Here is a 23,414-nt window from a genome sequence, read left to right on the forward strand (position 1 = left end):
TTCCTGAAATAATCCTGGATTTCTGGCACCACTCAGAGTGCCAGGCTGTGGAAACTGCTGGAATCGGTGGCATCAGAAAGGAGGAAGCTGCTGGGGGAGCCCTTTCAAGTCTTTGGTCGAGGGCTGGGCTGTGTAAGCACAGGGAGAGGTGGCACAAGGTTTACCAGAGAGGGGCCGCTATGGGGTGGAGAGAACAGAGAGACTAAGAGTGCAGCAGAGCTGGCGTATGGGAATTCCAGCCCACCAGATTAAAGAGACCTCCCCACCAGGCATCCAAAAAGGCCATGCCTGCAGAACAGGCACATGCCTCAGAGGAAGGGCTACTCCAGGCCTGCCCTAACGGGGCCTAAAACCAATCCTCAAATGAAATACAGAGAAGACAGTTTAAAAGCTAAGCCCCATCAAGTTAAATACAACTTGAGCTTTCCACAGATCCACGCTGATGAAATGTGAAACAAAGTTCCGAATGTCTACCATATCCAGTATATGTCATCACGATGTCAGAATGCAGTCGACAACTACCAGACACACAACACAACAGGAAAATGGGACTCATGGTCAAGAAACAAAAACTCAATGAATAGAAACAGATTCCAAGATGGCTGTAACGTCTGATTTAGAAAAAGCAATTGTCAGGACTTATAAGTTCTTATTATTATCATAGATGTCCTTAATCAGAGGTACACATCCAAAGTACCTGTGGAGATTTGGGGGGTTTGTGGTTTTTCATTTGTTTGTTTGTTTACCTGGGCTTTACTCATGTTATATAGTTTCTAATTAAGTAGTTTCAGAATGCCCAACAATCTGAATTTTTAAGAACCCCTCCAGAGGTTCTGATGCACACTACAGATTAAGAACCAGGTTTTATCATATTAATAGGATACTTCCACTTTAAGGCAAATACCAAAAAACGTTATATTAATTTAAACGTATTAAAAGTTCCGGTTAACTGACTTGTTAGTGGGCACCGGTCAGTTGTTCCTGATCAACCAGATTATATAATTAAGAATATTCCAACTCCAATCATTTTGGGGGAAAATAGGCACACTTCTCTACTTCTTTTGAAAAAAAAAAAAAATCTGAGGTTAAATCAAAAGCCACAGACACACAAAAAAGATACTGATTAAGAAAAAAACAAAAGGAAATGCTCATGGCAAAATGTAAACTTAAAAAATCAGAGTACAATCTACATGTTCACTATAGAATTAAGCATAGAAATATATGGTAACAGAGGCTGTCGTGATTGTGAATAGAAAAAGAAAGGCAATATATCAAAATACTAATATAGCTATTTTAGGTAGTTTGATAATGTATAGTTTTAATTTTTCTTACTTTTCTGTATTTTACAAATATTACTATTTTTTCATAATGAACTCTTCATCTGAAACTTAAGATGATGGCTTCAGAAATCTTCTGTCAACACACAAACCTCTGCAAAACTCTAGCAGTTTCTCCATCAGAAATAGAAGGGAAGAAGCATCTGGGCACACGAGTATCATTTCTATCCTTATCCAGCTCAAGAAAACTTTCCCCTCTGGTTTATGAGTAGCTAGATTAGCTTCTAATGTTAACTTAATCTCAGATTTCTCATTCCTCAAAGGAGTTAAGAGGCTGAGACACATACCTCACCTTAACAAGCAACAAACAGTGGGTCAGCAGAAGTGAATCTCTTAGTGACAAACACCACACACAAAAGGAAGAGCATTCAAGTCCATACCTGAACCACAGGGTGGCCTCCAGTTGGAGCTTTGACAGCCCCTCGGCTGCCTTCTGTCTCATAGTGGGCCCTGTGATGTGGCTTGGGCTGCACCTCGATCCGCAGCTCATAAGATCCTGACTGACTGGACAGCGGCCACTCAAGTGGAGGGAGGGATGCAGTCACTGGGATGCTGAAGGAGAAAATAAAATCAGCCATGTGTGCAATACACCAGAATTAGTCAACTTGTACAATAATTGTAAATGGCCCATTTTCTGAAAATCATGGATACAGTCATGTATTGCTCAACAATGAAGATACGTTCTGGGAAATGCACCATTAAGTGAACATCAGAGTGTACTTACACAAACCAAGATGGCAGAGCCTACTACATACCTACACTATATGGTATAGTGGCTCCTAGGCTACCAACCTGTACAGCATGTGACTGTACTGAATACTGTAGGCAATGGTAACACAATGGGAAGTATTTGTGTATCTAAAGATATCTAAACACAGAAAAGGTACAGTAAAAATACAGTATTATGGCTGGATGTGGTGGCTCATGACTTAATCCCAGCACTTTGGGAGGACAACATGGGTGGATCACTTAAGCCCAAGGATTTGAGGACAGCCTGGGCAACACGGAGAGACCCTCTCTACTAAAAATACAAAAAAAAAAAAAAAAAATCAGCAAAGCATGGTGGTCCATGCCTATAGTCCCAGCTACCTGGGACGCTGAGGTGGGAAGATCATCCGAGCCCAGGAGGTCAAGGTTGCAGTGAGCTGTGATTACACCACTGCACTCCAGCCTGAGGGACCAGAGTGAGACCCTGTCTCAAAAAAAAAAAAAAAGAAACAAACAAACAAAACAAAACAAAACAAAACACAAGGCTGGGTGCAGTGGCTCATGCCTGTAATCCCAACACTATGGGAGGCTGAGGTGGGCAGATCACTCGACGCCAGGAGTTCGAGACCAGCCTGGCCAACATGGCGAAGCCCTGTCTCTACTAAAAATACAAAAATTAGCTGGGCTTGGTGGTGCATGCCTGTAATCCCAGCTACTCAGGAGGCTGAGGCACGAGAATTGCTTGAACTGGGGAGGTGGCGGCTGCAGTCAGCCAAGATCACACCATTGCACTTTAGCCTGGGTGACAGAGAGACTCTGTCTCAAAAAAACAAAAACATAAACAAAACAGTATTATAATCTTATGGGACCACCCCCATATATAGGGGATCCATCACTAACCAAAATGTGATCATGGGGGCATGATTGTATGTGAACAAAATGCTGAGGCAGCACATATTTCTTAGACATGACAGGTAGAACTGTTCACAGGGTAGAGATCTTTCTCTTTGCTTTCTCTTCCACCTTGATGAAGACAGTGTGAGCAACTTCTCAATTAATGAAGCTTATGTTAGTTCTAGCATGTTTCTAACTGCTGTCACTTCTTTTCCCCTGGGAATTTTGAAAAGCATCACTATGGATTTATGTCACCATGTCCTGAGTTTTCACATATGGCAGAAATCATTAATCAGAGTATTCTTTCCCAGTTAGCTCAGGGCTGCTAGGAGCTGACATTATCAACTGGGCTTGGTTAAGCACTTGCAATAAAGCCAATTCTGTCTTCTCTATCACAGCAGTACCAAGGGGAGCCCAAGGGGTAGCAAGCACCTCCATAAACTTCATCTGTGCCAGTGTCCAACTTAAACATTTCATCCAACTTATAATCATATCCTCCCTATGCAAGCAAATCTCTTCCTCTTCTTTCCAACCACATTGCCTCCTGAAATCCCTTTTACCCTGCAGTCTTAGGGTTTCCAAAGTACCTGTGCTTTACCTTAGTTACAGTGCCAAGATGATTTCAAGCTTCTGCCTGCAACCAACAAGCCACACGTGACAACCACTTTTACCCATATCATTTATACAAGTGAACAGTTTTTAAAGGTTTACAAACTATGACTCATTAAAAAAAACCACTTTAGCCCTGTATTAATACGCTTTAAAGCACCAAAAATTTTGTGAGAAGAAAATTCAGCAGCCATATCCCCAGGTTTCAATTTATACTTTTGTTTGGTTCTGAAATAGATATTTGATGCTGAAATACAATCTGAAGAAGTAGAGCATCCCTGTAATCCCAGCATTTTGGGAGGCTGGGTGGATCATGAGGTCAGGAGATCAAGACCAGCCTGGCCTGTAATATGGTGAAACCCTGTCTCTACTAAAAGTACAACAACAACAACAACAAAATTAGCCAGGCATAGTGGTATGCGCCTATAGTCCCAGCTACTCGGGAGGCTGAAGCAGGAGAATCACTTGAAGCCGGGAGGCGGAGGTTGCAGTGAGCCAAGATCACGCTACTGTACTCTGACCTCGGCAACAGAGCAAGACTCCATCTCAAAAAAAAAGAAAGAAAAGCCAAGCGCAGTGGCTGACACCTATAATCCTAGCACTTTGGGAGGCCAAGGCGGGCAGATCATGAGGTCAGGAGTTTGAGACCAGCCTGACCAACGTGGTGAAACCTCATCTCTACTAACAACAACAACAAAAATTAGCTGGGCATGGTGGCACATTCCTGTAATCCCAGCTACTCAGGAGGCTGAGGCAGGAGAATGGCTTGAACCTGGGAGGCGGAGGTTGCAGTGAGCTGAGATCGCGCCACTGCACTCCAGCCTGGGCGACAGAGCAAGACTCCGTCTCCAAAAAAGGAAAGAAGTAGAGCATCAGAGCCAGCCTGAAATTCTGATTTGAATTCCAGCCCTCTGCTGAGTTGCCCGTATACCCTGAGGTCAATGTTATCAGGAGACTTCCCTGATGCCCCATCCTCTCAACTTCATAGAAGATTCTTGCAAAAGACCACATTGGCTGGCACAGATTGGTACTTGTGAGGAACCAAAGGACTCTGACACTCAAAACCTCTCTGATCAAGATGCCTCATGAAGAGGAAAGGCTTTTGTAAACAAAATCTCCAATAAATATGTCATAATCATATTTCACAGCAGTGTCCCTCCCTACTCTCAACCATTAAATAAAATCATGGTTTGGAGACTGACCTGTCTATGTAGCACAAAGAATAAGCAGCCCAGACTGGAGTACAACGGCGCCATCTCGGCTCACTGCAACCTCTGTCTCCTGGGTTCAAGTGATTCTCCTGCCTCAGCCTCCCAAGTAGCTGGTATTACAGGCATGCGCTACCACACCCGGCTAATTACGTATTTTTAGTAGAGACGGGGTTTCTCCCTGTTGGTCAGGATGGTCTCGAACTCCCGACCTCAGGTGATCTGCCTGCCTCAGCCTCCCAAAGTGCTGGGATTACAGGCATGAGCCACTGCGGCTGGCAGCATTTTCTAAGATAGCCCTGTGAAACTTCAGTCACTGAACTCAGAGCTCTGTAGCCAAATGGCCTTTGAAATCACCACATATTCTATCCACATTAAAGTCTCTGAGAAGGCCTGCACACAGGCACCTACTTAACTCTGTTAAACCCAGAAACTCCTTTTTTTTAAAGATACAACAACTGACGTACTGAAACCCTGGTGTTCTCAGAACCTGCTTTGAAGGAAATGCCAGGCTGGATGCTTCCTGCAGTCCATTTTCGTCTGGTATGGGGGTGAACAAGGCCCAGTGGGCAGGGCCCGAGGCCACCCTCAACCCCACACCAATCAAGAGCTCCACCTTTATCTATTTGGGGACTCAATTTTTTTTTTTTTTTTTTTTGAGGTGGAGTCTTGCTCTGTCGCCAGGTTAGAGTGCAGTGGCATGATCTTGGCTCACTGCAACCTCTGCCAATTCTCCCCCATCCGCCTCCCGAGTAGCTGGGATGACAGGCATGCGCCACCATACCCAGCTATTTTTTGGATTTTTAGTGGAGATGGGGTTTTGCCATATTGGCCATGCTGGTCTTGAACTTGCTACCACAGGTGATCCGCCCACTCTGACCTCCCAAAGTGCTGGGATTACAGGCGTGAGCCACTGCACCTGGCCTATTTGGGGACTCAGTTTAATATTTGGGATAAAAGACTTCCATTTGCTAAAATAAAAAGTAACTTGAAAACCACAGGGATCGTGGTAATAGCATGAGTCTTCCAATTCCTCATCTACGAGAACAGATAGGATAATCTCTAGCCTTAGCCTTCATATACCTTCTTTGTCATTTCATCAAAACAAAGATAAAAAATAACACAAACCAAGTTTCTGTGAGAATCAAATGAAATAATATACATAGAGAGTGCAATTTGCCCTCTATATCCATGGGTTCTGTGTCCTCAGATAGAAAATATTCAGGAAAAAAAAAATTCCACAAAGTTCCAAAAAGCAAAATTTGAATTTTCCATGCCGCAGGTTGTACATTGAGTCCATATGAATGAACTGGTGTGCAGGCATTGTACTAGGTATTCTAAGGTATTATCATCTAGAGATGATGTAATGGATATGGGAGGATGTACATAGGTTATATGCAAATACTATACCATTTTACATAAGGGACCTGAGCATCCTCAGATTTTGGTATCCCAGGATACCACTGCACAGGCTCTGTACTAAGAGTTTGACATGTATCGTCTCATCTAATCCATTTAAAAAAAAACACACACACACACACAAAGTAGGTTCTATTGTCTTCTCACAGGGAATCAACCAAAACCAGAAAGGTGCTCAGTACAAATGCAGTGTGGGGAGGAAGCTCTTGATTGATTAGTGATGTCTGCCCTAGGCACCGCTTCAGAAAGGAGCTCAAGGAGAAAGAGGGTGCTGACTGATTAGCAATGTCTTTCACAAGCACAGCAGCAGAAAGGCAGCAGCAGAGATGCCCATGTTCACTCAAGTAGTGAGTGGGGGAGGCAGGACTCAAAGTGAGCCTTAAGAGACTCCAAAGCCTACATGCTATGCTGCTATCTACATACATCTCTTCAGCTTTCCAAGATTTTAAGCTCCTTGGCTCACACATTTTTTTTTAGGGCCTCCATATAACTGGGGCACATAGCAGATGCTAACAAACATCAGTTCCTCTTGTGCCTACTAGAATGTCAGCTCTATGAAGGCAGAGATTTTTGCCTGTTTAGTTCACCATTGTCTCTCCATTACTTATGTAACAGAATCTGCCACCTAGACGTTTGATAAACACTTCTTGAATAAACCAGGTGACATATGAGCAATTACATTTATCATGACTGCAACCTCATAACCACCTGGTGAGTCAGGTACACTAATTACACCCATTTTACAGATGAGAAAAACCTGGCCCAGGGAATTTACCTTCCTTCTCAGGGTCTGGCAACCAGCAAGGGACCAAGCCAAGATTTAAATCCATTTAAAGTCAGACTTAAACCTGACTCTGAATCCCATGCTCATAAACAGATAAACCGTCTCTTAAAACTGAACCACAGAAGCAATCATTTTCAAAGCCCTGCTCACCTGCAGATGGGAATGGCAGGCACCAGCGGCTTGGGCCAAGTGGGCGGAACCAGCAGGATGGATTCGGGAGCCGAGTTTCTCCTTTCCCCCTGCTCGCAGGGCCCCAGGAACTCCACGGCCGGGTAGATGTGGCGAGGCAGGCCGGCCTTGGATGGGGCCGCAGACACTGGTGAGGGGTCAGGGCTGGTCTTCCACATCTTGGGGGGGATCCCACAAGGCGAGTCCGTGGCGAGGCTGTTCAGGGCATCCATGATCACGGCAGAGCCAGCCACAGGGGGGTACCCAGCTGGAGCGCCGTGGTCCTGGGGTGCCACGTGAGATGAGGGCTGCGGCGAGGGGCTCCGGGAGCGCTGGGGTGAGGCTCCGGGCGGCAGGGCAACCAAGGCCTCGGCGCACGAATGCCTCCGCTTGGCACCAGGCGACGAGGAGCGGGAGGCCGGACGGGGCACGGGCGAGTGGCGGCCCAGGCAGCTGTCCTCGGCGAGGCTGGATCGAGGTGACATTATTGGCGAGGTTCTGGGGGAATAATGAGCAGGGATGTTTTGAAACTGCGGACACAGGTCGTCGGGCCCGCCGTTATTGGGCGAGACGCAGGGCGAGGTGTAGGGGGAGAAGGTGTCAGAAATGAAGCTGGCAGAGGAGCCGCTGCTAGCGGGGCTCAAGCAAAGCGGCTCGCGGTAGCCCTCGAAGCCGGGCACGGGCAGGGTGAACCTCGGGCTGGCGGCCACCCCGGCCAGGGGCGGCTGCTCCACCAGGAGGCCCGCGTCTCTCATGCGGAGGGGGCCCACTGCCTGGATCAGTTCGTGGGACGGAGTGATCTCGATCCGAGGGCTCAGGCCCGAGGCCCCTGCTGGCTTGGCCGCGCTCAGAAAGTTCTGCGGCCCTACCCTATCCGGCTCTCCGAATCGGCCGGGGGGCTCGCCAGAGAGACTAGCAAGGGGGCTGTATGGCTTGAGGCCATAGTCCAGGACATCATCGGGATATGCGGGTCCGGAGGGTGGGCTGGCGACCTTATGTGCATTCGGCTCTTCTGGAAAGAGAAGGGGGAAGGGGGGTCTTTTTAAGCCTCAAAAACAGAACTCCCGGTGCAGAGCAATCACAGGCTGGGTTTTGTCTCATGTCGTTTATTTTTTTTCAAATTCCCACCATGCCAAACCCCAAGCTAGAAGCTCCGTTCCTCACCAGAAGGAAACTGAGGCCACTTTGTCCCAGGTCCCTGGAGAAGAGAGGTCGAAGCAGAATGAGTTCTGCAAGATCCCTGGGCTAAGGGCCTCCAAACTTGGGTTTAAATGAAACCCTTCGGAGAAGTGTACTTTATCTCACAACCCCATTCACACCACCGTATACACCCACAACTGCAACAAAGGCCTCCCAAGTCCATACTTACCCCTGCTACATGACACCCTCAGACCCTCACTCCTGCCTGATTGATTTTGCTTCAACGCTGGTCACGACCCATTAGACGGATTTCCTAACCCGCTGGTGCGGTGGGTCATGACCCGTAGTTTGAAAAGCTCCAATCCAGGGCCTATGGCAGCACTCTGCACACGTGACATGGACGCAGGACACAGAGGGAGACTGCACAGGCTCTGCAGCCCACAGTTCCCTGGGCTTGAATCCCAGATTTCACACCAAGTACAAGAAGTGGCTTCATTCAGATCCAGGGCTCCTGACTCCTGTCTCATCTGTGTCATTTTACAAATGAGGAAACTGAGGCCCAGAGCGGGGAGAAGGCCCAGCGAAAGATACGGAATTAGGAGGCTTAAAAATACCACAGGCAAGCCACTTGCCCCCCAACAGGCAGGGTCACTGCTACAGAGGTTACCTGACACCCAAACTATTAAAACCAATGGATGCAGGCTGGGCGTGGCACCTCACACCTGTAATCCCAGCACTTTGGGAGGCTGAGGTGGGCAGATCACTTGCGGTCAGGAGTTTGAGACCAGCCTGGCCAACATGGTAAAACCCCATCTCTACTAAAAATACAAAAATTAGCCAGGTGTGGTGGCGCAGGCCTGTTAATCCCAGCTACTCAGGAGGCTGAGGCATGAGAATCGGTTGAAACCAGGAGGCAGAGGTTTCAATGAGCCAAGATTGTGCTGCTGCATGCCAGCCTGGGTGATAGAGTGAGACTCTGTCTCAAAAATAAAATAAAATAAAGATAAAACCAATGACTGCAAAATGACCTAACTTCCTTTATTAGTGGCTGCCTACCCCAGGCTCCTGCTGCTACCTCGAAAGGCCCTACCGCTGGAGAATGCTGTTTAAGTAGAATGTTCTACGACAGCCACCCAAGGACACTGCCACCCATCACCTCACACTGTCATTTAATTCTCAGCCTGACCCTCTTCTAGCAGACACCCTGCCTCACTGCATCCTGTACAGGTCCAGGTACATGGGGCTGCTTGGGAAATTCCCATGGAGTTAGTGCCCCCCATCCACCCCTCACTGCAACTCCACCTCCAAGGCCCCCCATCTCATCAGAGGTCCCTCCACCTCCCCGTCAGCTCACGGGGCGGCCTGGACTCCTTACTCTGATGCCTCACATCTGATCCGTCATCAGCCCTGACTGCTCCACTGTCAGGACAGAAACCAGATTCCCAGGTCTCCCCACTCAATCGCATCCACCCTGGTCCAAGCCGCCGTCCTCTCGCACGGGGACTACTGCAGTCACTTCCTCCCTGGCCTCCCCACTTTGTGGCTCTGTCAGTCTGTTTGTCACACAGCAGCCTTTAAGATGTCCATTCTCAAACCTACTATAAAGGCTTTTGGACACTTTAGATGGAACCAAAAGTCACTAACACAGCCTGTGCGCCGGCCTGCCACCCACCCCCACCACTCCCCACTTCTCCCCAAGCTGGGTCAGCAACAACCCCTCCAACATCTTCGCTGTACTTAAGCAGCTCCTGCCTCAGAGACCTTGGGTTCCCTCTGCTTGGAAACCCTCCCCGCGAGATCCTCCCACTTCCCCTGGTTCCTTCCTGCATCTGCTCAGCCAGCACCTCCTGAGATCGGCCCATCAAAAAGATCAGCTCCACCCCTTTTCCCTGCCATCTTTTCTCCACTGACACCTACTAACAGCTCCCATCGCACCAGGTATCTGTTTAGGGAATCTCATTCTGCCAAACCAGGAGCAGGCAAACTACAGTCCACGGGCCAAATGAGGCCCATGGGTTGTGTCTGTAAATAGTTTTAGGACAACACAGCCACACCTATTTATTTACACAGGGTGAACAGAGCAAGCTAAAGCTTACTCCTATACTACAACAGCAGAGTTGGTAGTTTGGGAACCAAATGGCCCCCAAAGCCTGAAATATTTACTCCTTGACCCTTTAGAGAATTTTACAACCCCACACTCGACCCAGAGCTCCATCAGTGTTGGGCCCGTGTCACTGTGGCCCAGCATTGTCTGCCAAGCACCTACCACAGGGCCTGGCACTTGCAAGCCCCCATAAACATTTGCCGAGTGGCTGAGAGAATAAGTAAATACAAGAACCATGTCCAGGGGCCTGCCAGCCAGAAACAAGACCTTTTCCTGCCTTGGGGAACCCTGGGTGACCACCCCAGTGAGCCTCAGCCTCTTTGTTCCCTTTCTGGGCTGTCCTAGAGGAAATACTGTCCAGTTTAGCTAAGCTGATCTCTCGGGGTCCACACGGTACCCCCACTTCCAAAATGGCTCCCCATAGCTCTAGGTAAAAATAAATGACCCCCGCCAGGCAGCCTGGCTGGGCCCTGCCTGCCCATCTACCCTCGCCTGCATTCACTCCCTCCCTCCCTCTGTCTGAACTCCAGCCAAAGGGCAGTGTAGTGATTTTTGTTTGCTGTTTGATTTTGAGGCCATACTCAGCTGCCCATTTTGGAGTGCTATGGCACAATAATAGCTCACTGCAGCCTCCACCTCCCAGGCTCAAGCGATCCTCCCACCTCAGCCTCCCAAGTAGCTAGGACTACCAGCACGCACCACCGGGCTCAGTTAATTTTTTTTTTTTTTTCTTTTTAGTAGAGATGAGGTTTCACTATGTTGCCCAGGCTGGTCTCAAACTCCTGAGCTCAAGTGATCCTCCCACCTCAGCCTCCCAAAGTGTTGCGATTATAGGCAAGAGCCACCGTGCCTGGCAAAGGGGAGTTTTTTAAAAGCATCAAGCTCCTTCCTGCCCCGGGATCTTGGTACTTGCTGCTGCCCCTGCCTCAACAGCTCCTCCCCTGCCCACTGCCAGGCCCCCTTCTCCACATGACTAAAGTCCGTCCATGCCCATGGGCATGGCTTAAGTACTGCATGCTTCTAGAAGGACCCCCAACCACTTGACTAGCTCAGGTCCGGCTCACAGGTCCCTGCTGTGTTCTGTGTACATCTCGCCATAACGACTGAAGAACTGTCAAGTTCTCCATTTCCCTCAACCTCCAGGCTACCCCTCCCCCTCGACCTCGAGATCCACCTCCACCAATCAGCGAATGCTATGAGGACTCTTGCTCTGCCATGCCCCTAGCACTTGGATGGGTCCTGCCACTAAACAGGCTCTCAAAAAGGATGTGTTGGCTGAATGAACGATGCAAGTTCAGAAAAGTCGACCTGGAATAAACTATTAATCAAAGATGCCACTATCCAAACCAAAAGATAGAAGGCTATAACTCTAGAGAGGGTCATTTGGTAATATCCATGAAAATTCCAAACACACATGCCCTTGGAACCACACATGCCCTTGGAACCACATACGCCCTCGGAACCAAGCAATGCTACTTTTAGAAATTCATCCTAGAATCCCAACCTTTTGGGAGACAGAGGTAGGAAGATTGCTTGAGCTCAGGAGTTTGAGACCAGCCTGGGCAACATAGACAACCCATCTCCAAAACAAAAAAAAATATTTTTCATTAGCTGGGCATGGTGGCACCTGCCTGTAGTCCCAGCTACTGGAGAAGCTGAGGTGGGAGGATCAAGGCTGCAGTGGCCCATGATCATGCCACCACCTCCCAGCCTAGGTGACAGGATGTGACCCTGTCTCAAAAAAAAAAAAAAAAAAATTCTTCCTGCAGATATACTCTCATCTGTGCAAAATGACCTGTGTATCCTTAAGATTAGTTACTACAACCCTGACTGTAATCCCAAAAGACTGGAAGCAACACAAAACCCATCTACTGGGGATGAATTAATTCTGGCTCATTCATATGAAGGGATACAATGGGGATGAATTAATTCTGGCTCATTCATACGAAGGGATACAATATAGCTACAAAAAGGCCTGAAGAAGTTCTTTATGCATTGACATGGAATGACCAGTGAGATTTAGTATTAAAAGAGAAAAGCAAGCTGTATGGTGTGCACAGCATAAGAAGGATGAGAGGATGTACACACACACACACAGAGATGTACAGTGTACACAGATGTACAGATGTATACAGATTACACATACACATATGTACACAGATGTACAAAGACATACACGCACAGATGTACACAGACAGATGTACAGGCACAGCTGAAGGATGCACAGGCCTTCTCTGGAAATCACAAGGAACAGTGACATCCTCCAGGGAGGAGAACTAAGGAATAAGAGGACAGTGGCATGGCAGAAAGGAGACTTCCTTTGATTCATGTAATTATGTAAGAAAATAAATGTAACTCCCAAAAGAAACATTTTTAATTTTATTTCATAGGTGGTAGATGACATAACATGATATATAGTAATGAAACCCTGTTTTATGAAGCAGGAAATAGAGAGTGCAGTCCTGCCCTGCCACTAAGTAGCAGCATGATTTTGGAGAAGTCCCCCCATCCACCGGAGGCCTCAACACCTTCTCATTTATAACTGAACAGCATTCAGTTGAATCAGTTTCCTTGGTGGCTTCTGGCGCTGAAATCCTTTGATTTTTCTAGCTAGCAATCTGTAAGGCCTGGAGTTCTTGTGAGGCTGTAGTTTAATGTAAACGTGTATTTGAATTCGCACATACGCGCGCGCACACACACGCCTTCCGGGAAGGTAACAGAGCAGAGATTTTTAATCTAGGAAAAGAGGAATGTCAAATCCATGGCTGACAACATTCTGAGAATTCGAACCAGAAAAACAAAACACAAAAAGTCTCTTAGCAAAAATTCCAGCCATATCAGAAAAACTGCACTGCATCTTATCAGAAACACAGCCTCGGGGCTGATGTGGACAGTTCACAGAAACGCAGTCCTGAAAACACACGTCACTCCCACTCCCTGGGAGCCCTGCAGAACAGAAAGCTCGAGTGTGCTGAGCAAAAGTATTTAAAGCATTTACATTGGTTTTCATTAATCCAAGAGGCAGAGTTTTTTCTTTTTTTTTTTCCTCTTGACAAGACTTTAAATGTTTACCAGCAAGCAGGGAATAGGAAGATAATTAACAATCATTTAATTCTCAGTCCCCTGGGTATTTGACAGTAAATTTCACAAATAGCACATCATGAAAATATTTCTCTAAGTTACTGGCTGAGATTTCTCGCTATTTCTCCTTAAACAACTACCATGCTCGCAGGCGGCTTTCTTATAGTCATCACGATGCCTGCACAGCACCCGGTGAAGTTAGTTTCGTCTCAGAACCACCACATTTTCTCAGGAGGGTTTCCAAAAAGCTTGCTTTTTTTTTAACCACTTGCACGATCTTTGCTCTATTCATGTGCCGCCAAAAAATATTTACTTAATATTTCTAGTATTTAAATTCACTCACTTATTTTTTTTTTTATTATTTTAAAAGGAAACTTTATACCACTACTGCAGATGGAAAATCAATGTCACCTCCATAAATAGAAGGTAGGGTAAAAATACAATAAAAATAAAACTAAATTCAAGCAAGACACAGTGGCTGGGCAAAGACTCTGAGACTGAGGTTTTATACACCCCCACCCCCGCCAATGCTCCTGTGGTATAACTCATATACACAGATGTCAGTGTTTTGAGTATAGGGTTTGATGAGTTTTGCCAAATGTCATACATTCTTGCTACCACCAACATAATCAAAATATGGAACATTTCCAGGACCCCAGAAAGTCAAGACCTAGAAACAGGGAGAGGGAGGAGTCAGTGTTAGAAAGAAAAGTGTCAACGATATAGCAGTACCTCAATGAAGCGTTACTCCTTTTGTTTGTTTGTTTTGTTTTGTTTTTTGTTTTCTGAGACAGAGTCTCACTCTGTTGTCAGGCTGGAGTACAGTGGTGTGATCTCGACTCACTGCAACCTCCACCTCCTGGGTTCAAGCGATTCTCCTGTGTAGCTGGGATTACAGGTGCCCACTACCATGCCCGGCTAATTTTTTTTGTATTTTCAGTAAAGACGGGGTTTCACCATATTAACCAGGCTGGTCTTGAACTCCTGACCTCAGGTGATCCACCTGCCTCGGCCTCCCAAAGTGCTGGGATTACAGTCTTGAGTGACCGCGCCTAGCCTGAAATTCCACTCCTTCTGACTAGGTCGAAGAGAAAATAGCACTGAAAAATAGTTCTTAGCAAATACAACGTCCTCACTAGTGGACCACCTAAAATCCATTTCACCTACGATGGGAGGTACCTGGCCTGCATACGAGGCATCAGTACCAAAGGGAGGAAGAAGATAGAAGCAGTGATGGGGGATTTAGAGGTTGCTGCTCGAGGGCCTCTGTGCCTCCATGTCATGCACGTACTGTTCCCCTTACCCGGAACCCCCTTCCATGCCTCCCGACCTTACGTCTCCTAACAAGCCACTACTTATCCATCATGATTTGACCTGAACCACCCCCTCCTGGAGGCCCTCCCTGTTTCCCCAGGCTGGAGCAGGCAGCTCTTCTACACTCCCAGGTCCCACAGCGTCCTACACTGAAGTCTGTCTATGGATTCACTCATCTGTCTGCCCTCTAGACTCTGAGCTTCTTAGAGGCAGATAGGAGTCTTACATCAATAATTATTATGAAGATAATTATAATGCAGAAAAAGCAGCTAAAATGTATTGAGAACTTACATGCAAGGCACTGTTGTAAGCACATCACATGTAGTAAATTACTCGACCCTCACAGCCACCTACCCACCGGATGCCAATAGTAGCTGCCCTGCCCCTCTCCCCGTTGTGGCAACCAAAAATGTCTCCAGGCATCGCCAAACATCTCCTGCCAGGCAGACTCGCCCCCAGCTGGGGACCACGGCTCCTGGCTTTACAGCCCCAGCATGGCACACGAGGCCTGCGCACAGCAGAGGCCCAAAGACTGCTGGAAGCATCAACTCATGACTCACGCCCTCAACCTGAACTGATTCAGAAATGAGACATCTGCTCACTCTTGACCCTGGCAGGTAACGCTCATCTCTGCGGCAGACACCTGAAAGTTCTCATTCTTATCACCCCTCCTTTCATCAAGTTCCGGGTGCTTACCCAATAGGCAGGCCCTGTGAGTATGTGGAGAAATCTCTGACCACTCCCGAAAACTGCAGGACAAGATTGCTGGGGAGGCCACTTCAGCCCTCCTCTTTGCCCCACCAAGCAAGAGCTCTAAACTGAGACCCAGGTCTCAGAACGGAGGGTAGCACAGGGTTAGGGGACTCCAGATCCACTCCCACCCCTGGCTGTGAGACTTGGGGAAACTCCATGTCCTCATGTGTGACATGGGGTGATGACGCTGGTGATACAAGCCTGTCGGTTTCCCTAACCTCTGCAAAGCCCAAGACACACAGAATCAACACTCAGTAAATGGGGCCTACTGGATTATTATTGAAAGAACAATCTTTTCAGTGACAATTCTGCTCTTTCCCTGCTATACTCACTCTATTTTACAACAACTTAAACGCATTAGTCCCCAACCCCTTCAAAAGCATTATGAAAAAAAGGAAGACATTTTTATAAAAATAAAATGGGTTGGTCAGCACTTTAGGAATTCTCTTTTCACCTCAGACTCTGCTGATCTTCAGAAAATGTGTGGAGGAGGTAAAATGTGCTTCCAACACCCTCTCCTTTCCGCACTTTGTACTTTTCCTCCCAGGCTACCTGGGAGTGGATCAACTAAATCTTACTAAAGTGCTAGTGAGTCAGTGAGCTGCTTGTCATAACCAAAATACTAATAGCTAACACATCTATTCCACTTACTTTATATCGAGAACCACTGTATGCATCTAGTATATGTTCATATTTGTCTCACGAGAACCCTATAAAGCAGGTGATATTGTTTCCCCATTTTATATAGGGGCAAAATGAGGCTCAGAGAGGGTGAGTAATTTGCCCAAGGTCACACAGCTTCTAAGTATCAGAGCCAAGATTCATTCTAAGGCAACCTGGCTCCTCCACTCCCTTAACCACTACTTTATCCTGCATCTCAGGAAAGAGGTGATTTCCTGGATGGCGACACCCTGACCCTGACACAGGGAAGCAAGGATCCCCCTGGAAAAGAAATTATTCTGGGGGCCTCATCATTTCACTCAGGAGGTAGGCTGCCCCTGACAACTGAAGATACAGATTCCTTTCTTCGGGAATGTTCACAGTCTCTCCTATTGCCCCAGAATTGAGTCAAAGGTTATTTTAAAAATCACACTCAGGCCACATAGTGGTCCCCGCCAGGGCCTCTCCCCCTGGAAGCTCTGGGGGCCTGTTGCTCACCCTCACAGACGGACACACAGCCAAGTCTGAGGTGGCCACTCGCTCAGCGCCAACCCGCCAGCCAACAGATCACTTTTGAAAAAAGGAACAGCAAGAGAACATCTTCTCTGCCTAGAACTGCAGGCGGTGGAATTTTCGGGAAGCAGAATAGTATGACCAAAATAGAAACCCAGCTAGGGAACCTCTGAGAGGCAGCCGTCCCTGGGGGGGCACGGGGAGGGGCAGAGACCAATGGAGCTTTCAGGCTTGAGTGGCTGGGAAGAGAGGAGCAGGGCCTGGCCCTGGGGGCTGGATGCCCCCTCGATGGGCAGCAGGGCAACAGGGCTCCACTGATCCCTGGCCAAGCTGATCCAACCCACGGCTTGATGAGCTCACCCCGATGCCGAGGTGGTGTGAGTCCCAGGGCCTGGGTTTGGGACATCACAGTCTGTCGCCAAGGCAGCACTTAGGATGCCACAGCTGGCACCGCAGACCTGTAGCCGGAGGAAAGGGGCAGAGAGACAAACCTCGCCTCCTGCCACTCACCCTGACAACTCGCATAACTTCCTGCCCATCAGGGCTGCAAGGAATCCCAAAACAGAGCAGGAAGGTGGATGGATTTTTCACCTGGCGGGTGTGCACAACCTATAGAAAGAACCCCTTTGAAAAGTGATGGATTGCCTCCAAATAACAAATCTGACACTCAGCAAACTTTCAGACAAGCCCCCCTAGACCACTGCTGCCCATGCTCTACCCGGTCACACACACACACCACCTAACAGTAAGTGGATTCTCAATCAATGAATCATGTGTATTAATGATGAGAGTCAGGTTGTCACACCCTTCATTCAGAGGTGACACATACAGACACAGGGCCTGAAAGTCAAGAAATTCCATCTGGATAAATCAGGTCCAGAAATGCCAAAAAGGAAAGGGAAGACATTTGCCATCCTGTCTCGTCCATGGAACCACTGGAAAAAGTCATCCTGAACGCGACGTCTTTGCTGACCTTGCCCCAGCTAAGACAGCTGTCCGCCTTCCCCAGACGGGGCCGAAAGACAAGCTCAGTGGTGCTTCCCAGGCAGGCTGCTGCAAGGCCAGGCGCCTGGGACACAGGACCGGGGTGATCCACAAGCAATGAGGCTTGCAGACTGGCTGCTGGCACGACTGCTTGCAAAAACACGCGCACCCACATGCTGACACGTATTGCTTTTGGAGACGGGTGGAGAAATGTATGGAATCTGCAACCCACAGGCCGCAAGGTCACCTTTTAGATGGGGGCAGCAGGGCCCAGGCATGTGGCACACACAAAAACTCATCTCCATCGTCAAATCTGGATGCGAAGAACTGTCTCTTGCTGGTTTCAAGCCATTTCCTGGGGCCCTCCTGCCTTGGAGAATTCCAGAGACATTCCTATTTTTAGTCATTCGAATAGCTTATGTCCACTGTGCCGCAAGCTTTCACGTGTACGCTCCCCTGTTCTCTCTGCAGTTTACACCAACTGCTGGAGATAGCTACTCTGAATACCTCTGTGTTACAGATGGGGAAACTGAGGCTTGGGGTGCAGGGAAATTCCCAAGACCACAAGAAGAGTCAGGGCAAAGCTTGGATTAAATTTCAGGGTTGGGGGTGTACCGGGGTATGTGGTGAGGGGCAGTGCACTGGGGGAAGGGCTGTACATGTGTAGCATGATGTGTGTGTATATCAAATCTGCAGATTTCATCAGTTTTGTTGTTTGTTTTTGAGATGGAGTCTCACTCTTATTGCACAGTCTAGAGTGCAGTGGCGCAATCTCGGCTCACTGCAACCTCCACCTCCTGGGTTCAAGCGATTCTCCTGCCTCAGCCTCCTTAGTAGCTGGAATTACAGGTACCTGCCACCACACCCAGCTAATTTTTGTATTTTCAGTAGAGACAGGATTTCACCATGTTGGCCAGACTGGTCTCGAACTCCTGACCTTAGGTGATCCACCCACCTCAGCCTCCCAGTGGTGGAATTAGAGGTGTGAGACACCATGCCCGGCCTTCATCAGTTTTTAAAATATGCATCACTTATATGCAGTAAAATGCACAAATATTTCACATACATCTTGTGCCTTTGCATATATATTTGCATATACATATGCACAAGATACAGAACATTTCAAGTACCCCGGAGGGTTCTCTGTGGCCCCTCTGAAGCCAGACACCCTCACCCAGGAAGAACCACTCCCTGACTTTTCTCACCATATGCTGGGTTTGACTGTTCTCGAACGTCCTTTAAATAAAATCTGGATGTATGTGTCTCACTTATTTTGCTCAACAGAATGTCTGAGCTTCACCCATATTGTGTGCAGTAGTCCTTTCTTTTTCATTGCTGTGTACTATTTTCGTTGTACAAATCAACCACAATTTATCCAATCACCTTGCTGAACTCCCTCCGTTTTTAAAACATTTGAGATTAAACTCGTGATTTAGCAAGGTCTGTGTCTAACAGAAGAGAATACAGTGCATGACAGAGAACAGACCTCAGAGTGGCTTCCTCACCAAAAGGAGAAGGAAAGATCTGGTCAGAAGAGTTCCCCAGAAATAGACTTTAGATAATCCTCCTGCAATAGGACTCGCCACGGCTAAACCCACCCACTCTGTCAAAGGCCTGCAGAAGACCACACGAGCAGGGGAACATCTCTTCTTTCCATCCTCTGCCCAACTTAGCAAAGAGTCCCCCTCTCCGACCAGCCACCTCTGAGAGTTTGGTCTCGTATTGATCCCCACATCCCCTCGCACAGCCTGAAAGGCTGATTTCCATTTTTCCTACAGGCAACTTAAAATCCAAGTGGAAACTTCCCCTTGAAGACAGTGGGGCCTGTGTAACCCTTGGCCGGGGGCAGAGATTTAAAATTAATGCCTTCTTGACTGACAGCTTCTTTATTTATACTTTTCCCCAGGAGCTTTCATTTCAGTGCCATGTTCCCGGGGGTGGGCACACTTCATCAGTGGCCCCTGCCAACCCCCTGGTTATTAAGACATTCCTCCCTACTCCATGGCAACAGAGGTGATGTCACCCGTTGCGGATTTCAGAGCTGCAGCCCACCTTCTTAGGATTCTACAGGTAAACAGCCCCTTTCCGTAGCCTTTAAAATAACTTTAGCAGGCATTTCAGACTTGGGTTTGTTTTTCTCCCTCATTTAACACTCTCACTTTTGCAGGCACGCCCACGCAGGTCTGTTTTGATAAGGACCTTCATAAATCCTGAGCTTTGCAGGCCACTTTCTTCCCTTCAGGCCCAGCTGAAGAAATGCTCTTTTTCCAAAACCTCAGATTACAAGGTCAAGAGGGTCCCAAATACCAACTCAGGAAAAGCAATCTCCCCACTCTGCATGTGGCTTACAGTCTGCCTTTGGTATATTTCTTCCACAGAGGGAAAAAGCATTAAAGATTCCAGTGCAGGGCTTTAGATCCAAATGCCCAAGAGGCAGGCGGGACCATCCACCAAGATGGAGAAGGAAACAGAAAAATAGCAGAGCTCCCCGTCAGTTCTCATTTCTACCTTAACCAGGAGTTTTCCAGTGAGTATAATCCCATTAGGACAGTAGCAAGATACACTTTATAATTCTATAAATATCAGCTATAAGAGGTGAATGTGCACACATCCCACCGTACATGAGACACATCAGACAAAGTTAGAGACAGCAGCTGCATACGGCGTCCTGCTGCCCTCCAGGGCCACATTCTGGCTATGAGATACAGTGCTGATGGCAGGCACCTAGGACTCTAAGTGCCCAAGTTCAAGGCCTGCCCTGCCATTTACCAATGCAGACCCTCAGCAAAGTTAACTTACTCCCAAGAGCCTGATCTCACTGGTCCGGGACGCAGCCTGAGAACTTCTAATGCAGCCAGAACTGAGGGCCCCTTGCCACCCATTCTACATTTTTCAAAAGTATTTAACCTGCCACCTGATATGGCTGGAGAGCCATGAGAACCAACCTGAATAACACTGCTTTAAAGTTTCAAGAGCCTCCACTCCTGATCAAAATCTATGCCATCAAAAGAACACAGGGGCTTGAATTTAGAAGCCAAGATACCATGTGTTTCACAGCGAAGAAGGAGTGAGGCCACTTCAACCTCATTTCCTCTGCCTCCCTGCAAGGCCGATGCTCAATTCTAGCCCTCATTTCACCTTTCCAGCTGCACCTGGAGACGTTATTTGTCCAGAGCAGGCTTATTAAGGCCTGTCCTTAACTCAACAGAGAAGGCAATGTCTCTGAATGTCACATGTGTTTAGTGAACCTGCTTGCTTAGTATAGAACACTATTTTTAGCAAGCACCAAACACATACACATACACACACACGCACAGATACGGTATCACAGCACCTCATATGTCCCTATTTGTTTACCAGACTATGACCCATATTGGCCTGGGGGCCAGGAACCATATCTAATTTGTGTGTATGCCCCTACAGGGTCTGGCACAAAACCAGCTTTCAGTGTGTTTGCTGAAAGAATGGGGTTTTAATTGTGCCCTGTGAATGGATCGAGAGCAGCTGTTCCTACACTGAAGTGCCAGTGAAATTAGGGAATGGGACACAGAAGGGTCTGTGAGTGCTGAGAAATGACATCAAAAGCATGTGGGGGGATATGAAGTGGAGAGGGAAGGTGGCAATGTGTGGGTGGGGGGTGCAGGGGGTATGTGGTGAGGGGGCAGTGCCCAGGGGAAAGGGCTGCCCATGTGTAGCATGCACATGCATGGTGGGTGTGTATACAGAATCTGCGGATTTCATCAGCTTTTTAAAGGGCTGTGACCTCAAAAGTTTAAGGATCACAGGAATAGACTCTATAAAACAACAAGCAGTGATCAGAAGGAACCTGTTTTCCTTTCCGAAAGGCCAAGGTTGGCATTAAATGCTTTAGCTTACCAGGGATTGAAGGAGGGCTGCACCAGACTGTTGAGGCAAAGCAGATGTGAGCACTCGCCACATATCTGTCCCCACAGTAACTGGAGATCTGGCCTCTCTGGAGGTGACTAGGAATCCCCAGTACCCACCTGTCTCTCTCAGCATATTACAAGTTGGAGGAAGTAAGAATCCACTGCATTCACAAGCATGCATAAGGGAATTCAGCTTCTGAACTGTCTGCTGACAGCCAGCACATCTTCCCCCTCCAGGGTGGGATCAGTGGCCCCATCGGGACTCCCACATCCCTGCCCCCAGGTCTTTCTGTCACTGTGTACTTGGTTGTCTCCTCCACTTGAAAGAAAATCAAGAGCCTTCTTTGCACATCTCTAGTGAATAAATTTGAAACCTAGACAGATAAAATGGATAAATTCCCAGAAAGATACAGTTTACAAAAATTGACTCCAGTAGAAATAGAAAGTGTAAAGAGACCAATTCCCATCAAGAATTGGTGGGAATTCCATCAATTGGGAATTGATGAGAAAACCATCAAGAAACAACTCCACAAAGAAGCGCCAGGTCCAGGCGGCTTCACAGAGGAATTCGATCATAGCTTTAGAGACCAGGGAGTCCCAGGGAGACAGAAATTGTTCCTGAGCATAGACAAGGAAAGAAACCTGAACCTGATAGCACACAAAAGAGGACAATAGGAGTATCACTCATGAATACTGAAAAATTCTTAAATATTATCTGATGCCACCACCACCTTAAGAAAATAATACAAGAAGTGGAGTCCATACCAGGGATATTTTCACATAAAGAAATCTAATAATGTATGCCAACATATTAATAGGTCTAAGAAAAATAAGATCATATTTTTCCATAGATTCTAAAAAAAGCCACTGATATAATTCAACTCGCATTTGTAATAAAAACTCTCGGGAAGAAAAGAAAGAACTAACTAATACTTCCTTTACATAATTCATACACCTCAATTCTAAAGCCAACACTGGAGGTCCTCCTCCAAGGCAAGGATGCCCACTGTCTTCGCTATCATGTAACACTCTACTGGAGGTATTAGTTAATACAATTAGACAAGAGAAAACAACAGAGGCACAATCAGAGGCGCTAGCTCAGAGAGGGCAGGATCTGGGTCTCATGCCTGACTGTGACCCTAGGATCTAACACAATGGGTGCTCAGTAGCTGAATGAGTAAATAAACAATGGTTCATATTAATTGAACACCTCCATTAACAAAAGCAAGGGTTTATTACAACGCTAGTAACAGATCACATGCTGTGTTGATTTAAATGGATTAACCTATGCAAGGCAGACAACAGTCCTGTGAGGCAAGTGGTATTATTTCAGCCATTTTACAGATAAGCTGACAGAGGTCCAGAGAAGCTAGATGACTTGCTCAAGATCACCTTGTAGTAAACAAGGTTTTCAATTCCAGCCCTGCCGTGGTCCCAGACGCCTTGCTAACTGGTTCGTATGTGTCTCTCACCAAATGAGAGAATGAGGAACCTCACACAGTTCTGAACACATGATATGGAGCAAGGCTGCCCATTTTGGGAAAATTACTTTACCTCTCTGTGCCTTAGCGTCCTCCTCCGTAAAACACGGGTGATAATAGTGCCTGCCTGCTAGAGGAATCACATGGGCTAATGAACGTCTGCTACAAGCTAAACTCCATAAAACGAGCATCCGACTTCCCCAAAATTCCCTAATATACCTTCAATTCTAACAACAATGTCTGTCCCATTAGCAGTACCTTTCCCTCCTTGGTTTTTGCCAAGCTCATGCCCAGAGTTAAGAGTAGAACTTTACATGCATCACCAATATGTTGCCATCTGGGACAAAACCTAATAACAGGATAAAGGCTA

The 23,414-nt window shown here is 47.3% G+C and overlaps 1 protein-coding gene across 6 annotated transcripts in view; it reads right to left on the reverse strand.

Moving 5' to 3' along the window:
- The window catches only part of NFATC2 (nuclear factor of activated T cells 2), a 155,544-nt gene that overhangs the window by 128,767 nt on the left and 3,363 nt on the right, over window positions 1-23,414 (reverse strand). For 4 of the 6 annotated variants that reach the window (XM_023184178.1, XM_023184175.1, XM_023184177.1 and 1 more), the window contains exons 2-3: window positions 7,110-8,139; window positions 1,718-1,889 (exon numbers count right to left, since the gene is read on the reverse strand). In XM_023184178.1, coding sequence (XP_023039946.1) covers window positions 1,718-1,889; window positions 7,110-8,139 — 1,202 coding nt within the window. The remainder of the gene's footprint in view (window positions 1-1,717; window positions 1,890-7,109; window positions 8,140-23,414) is intronic. The other 2 variants (XM_023184179.1, XM_023184180.1) reach the window with 1 other exon arrangement.

Source organism: Piliocolobus tephrosceles, chromosome 20 (genome assembly GCF_002776525.5).
Source record: "Piliocolobus tephrosceles isolate RC106 chromosome 20, ASM277652v3, whole genome shotgun sequence".
NCBI classification, from domain to species: domain Eukaryota; kingdom Metazoa; phylum Chordata; class Mammalia; order Primates; family Cercopithecidae; genus Piliocolobus; species Piliocolobus tephrosceles.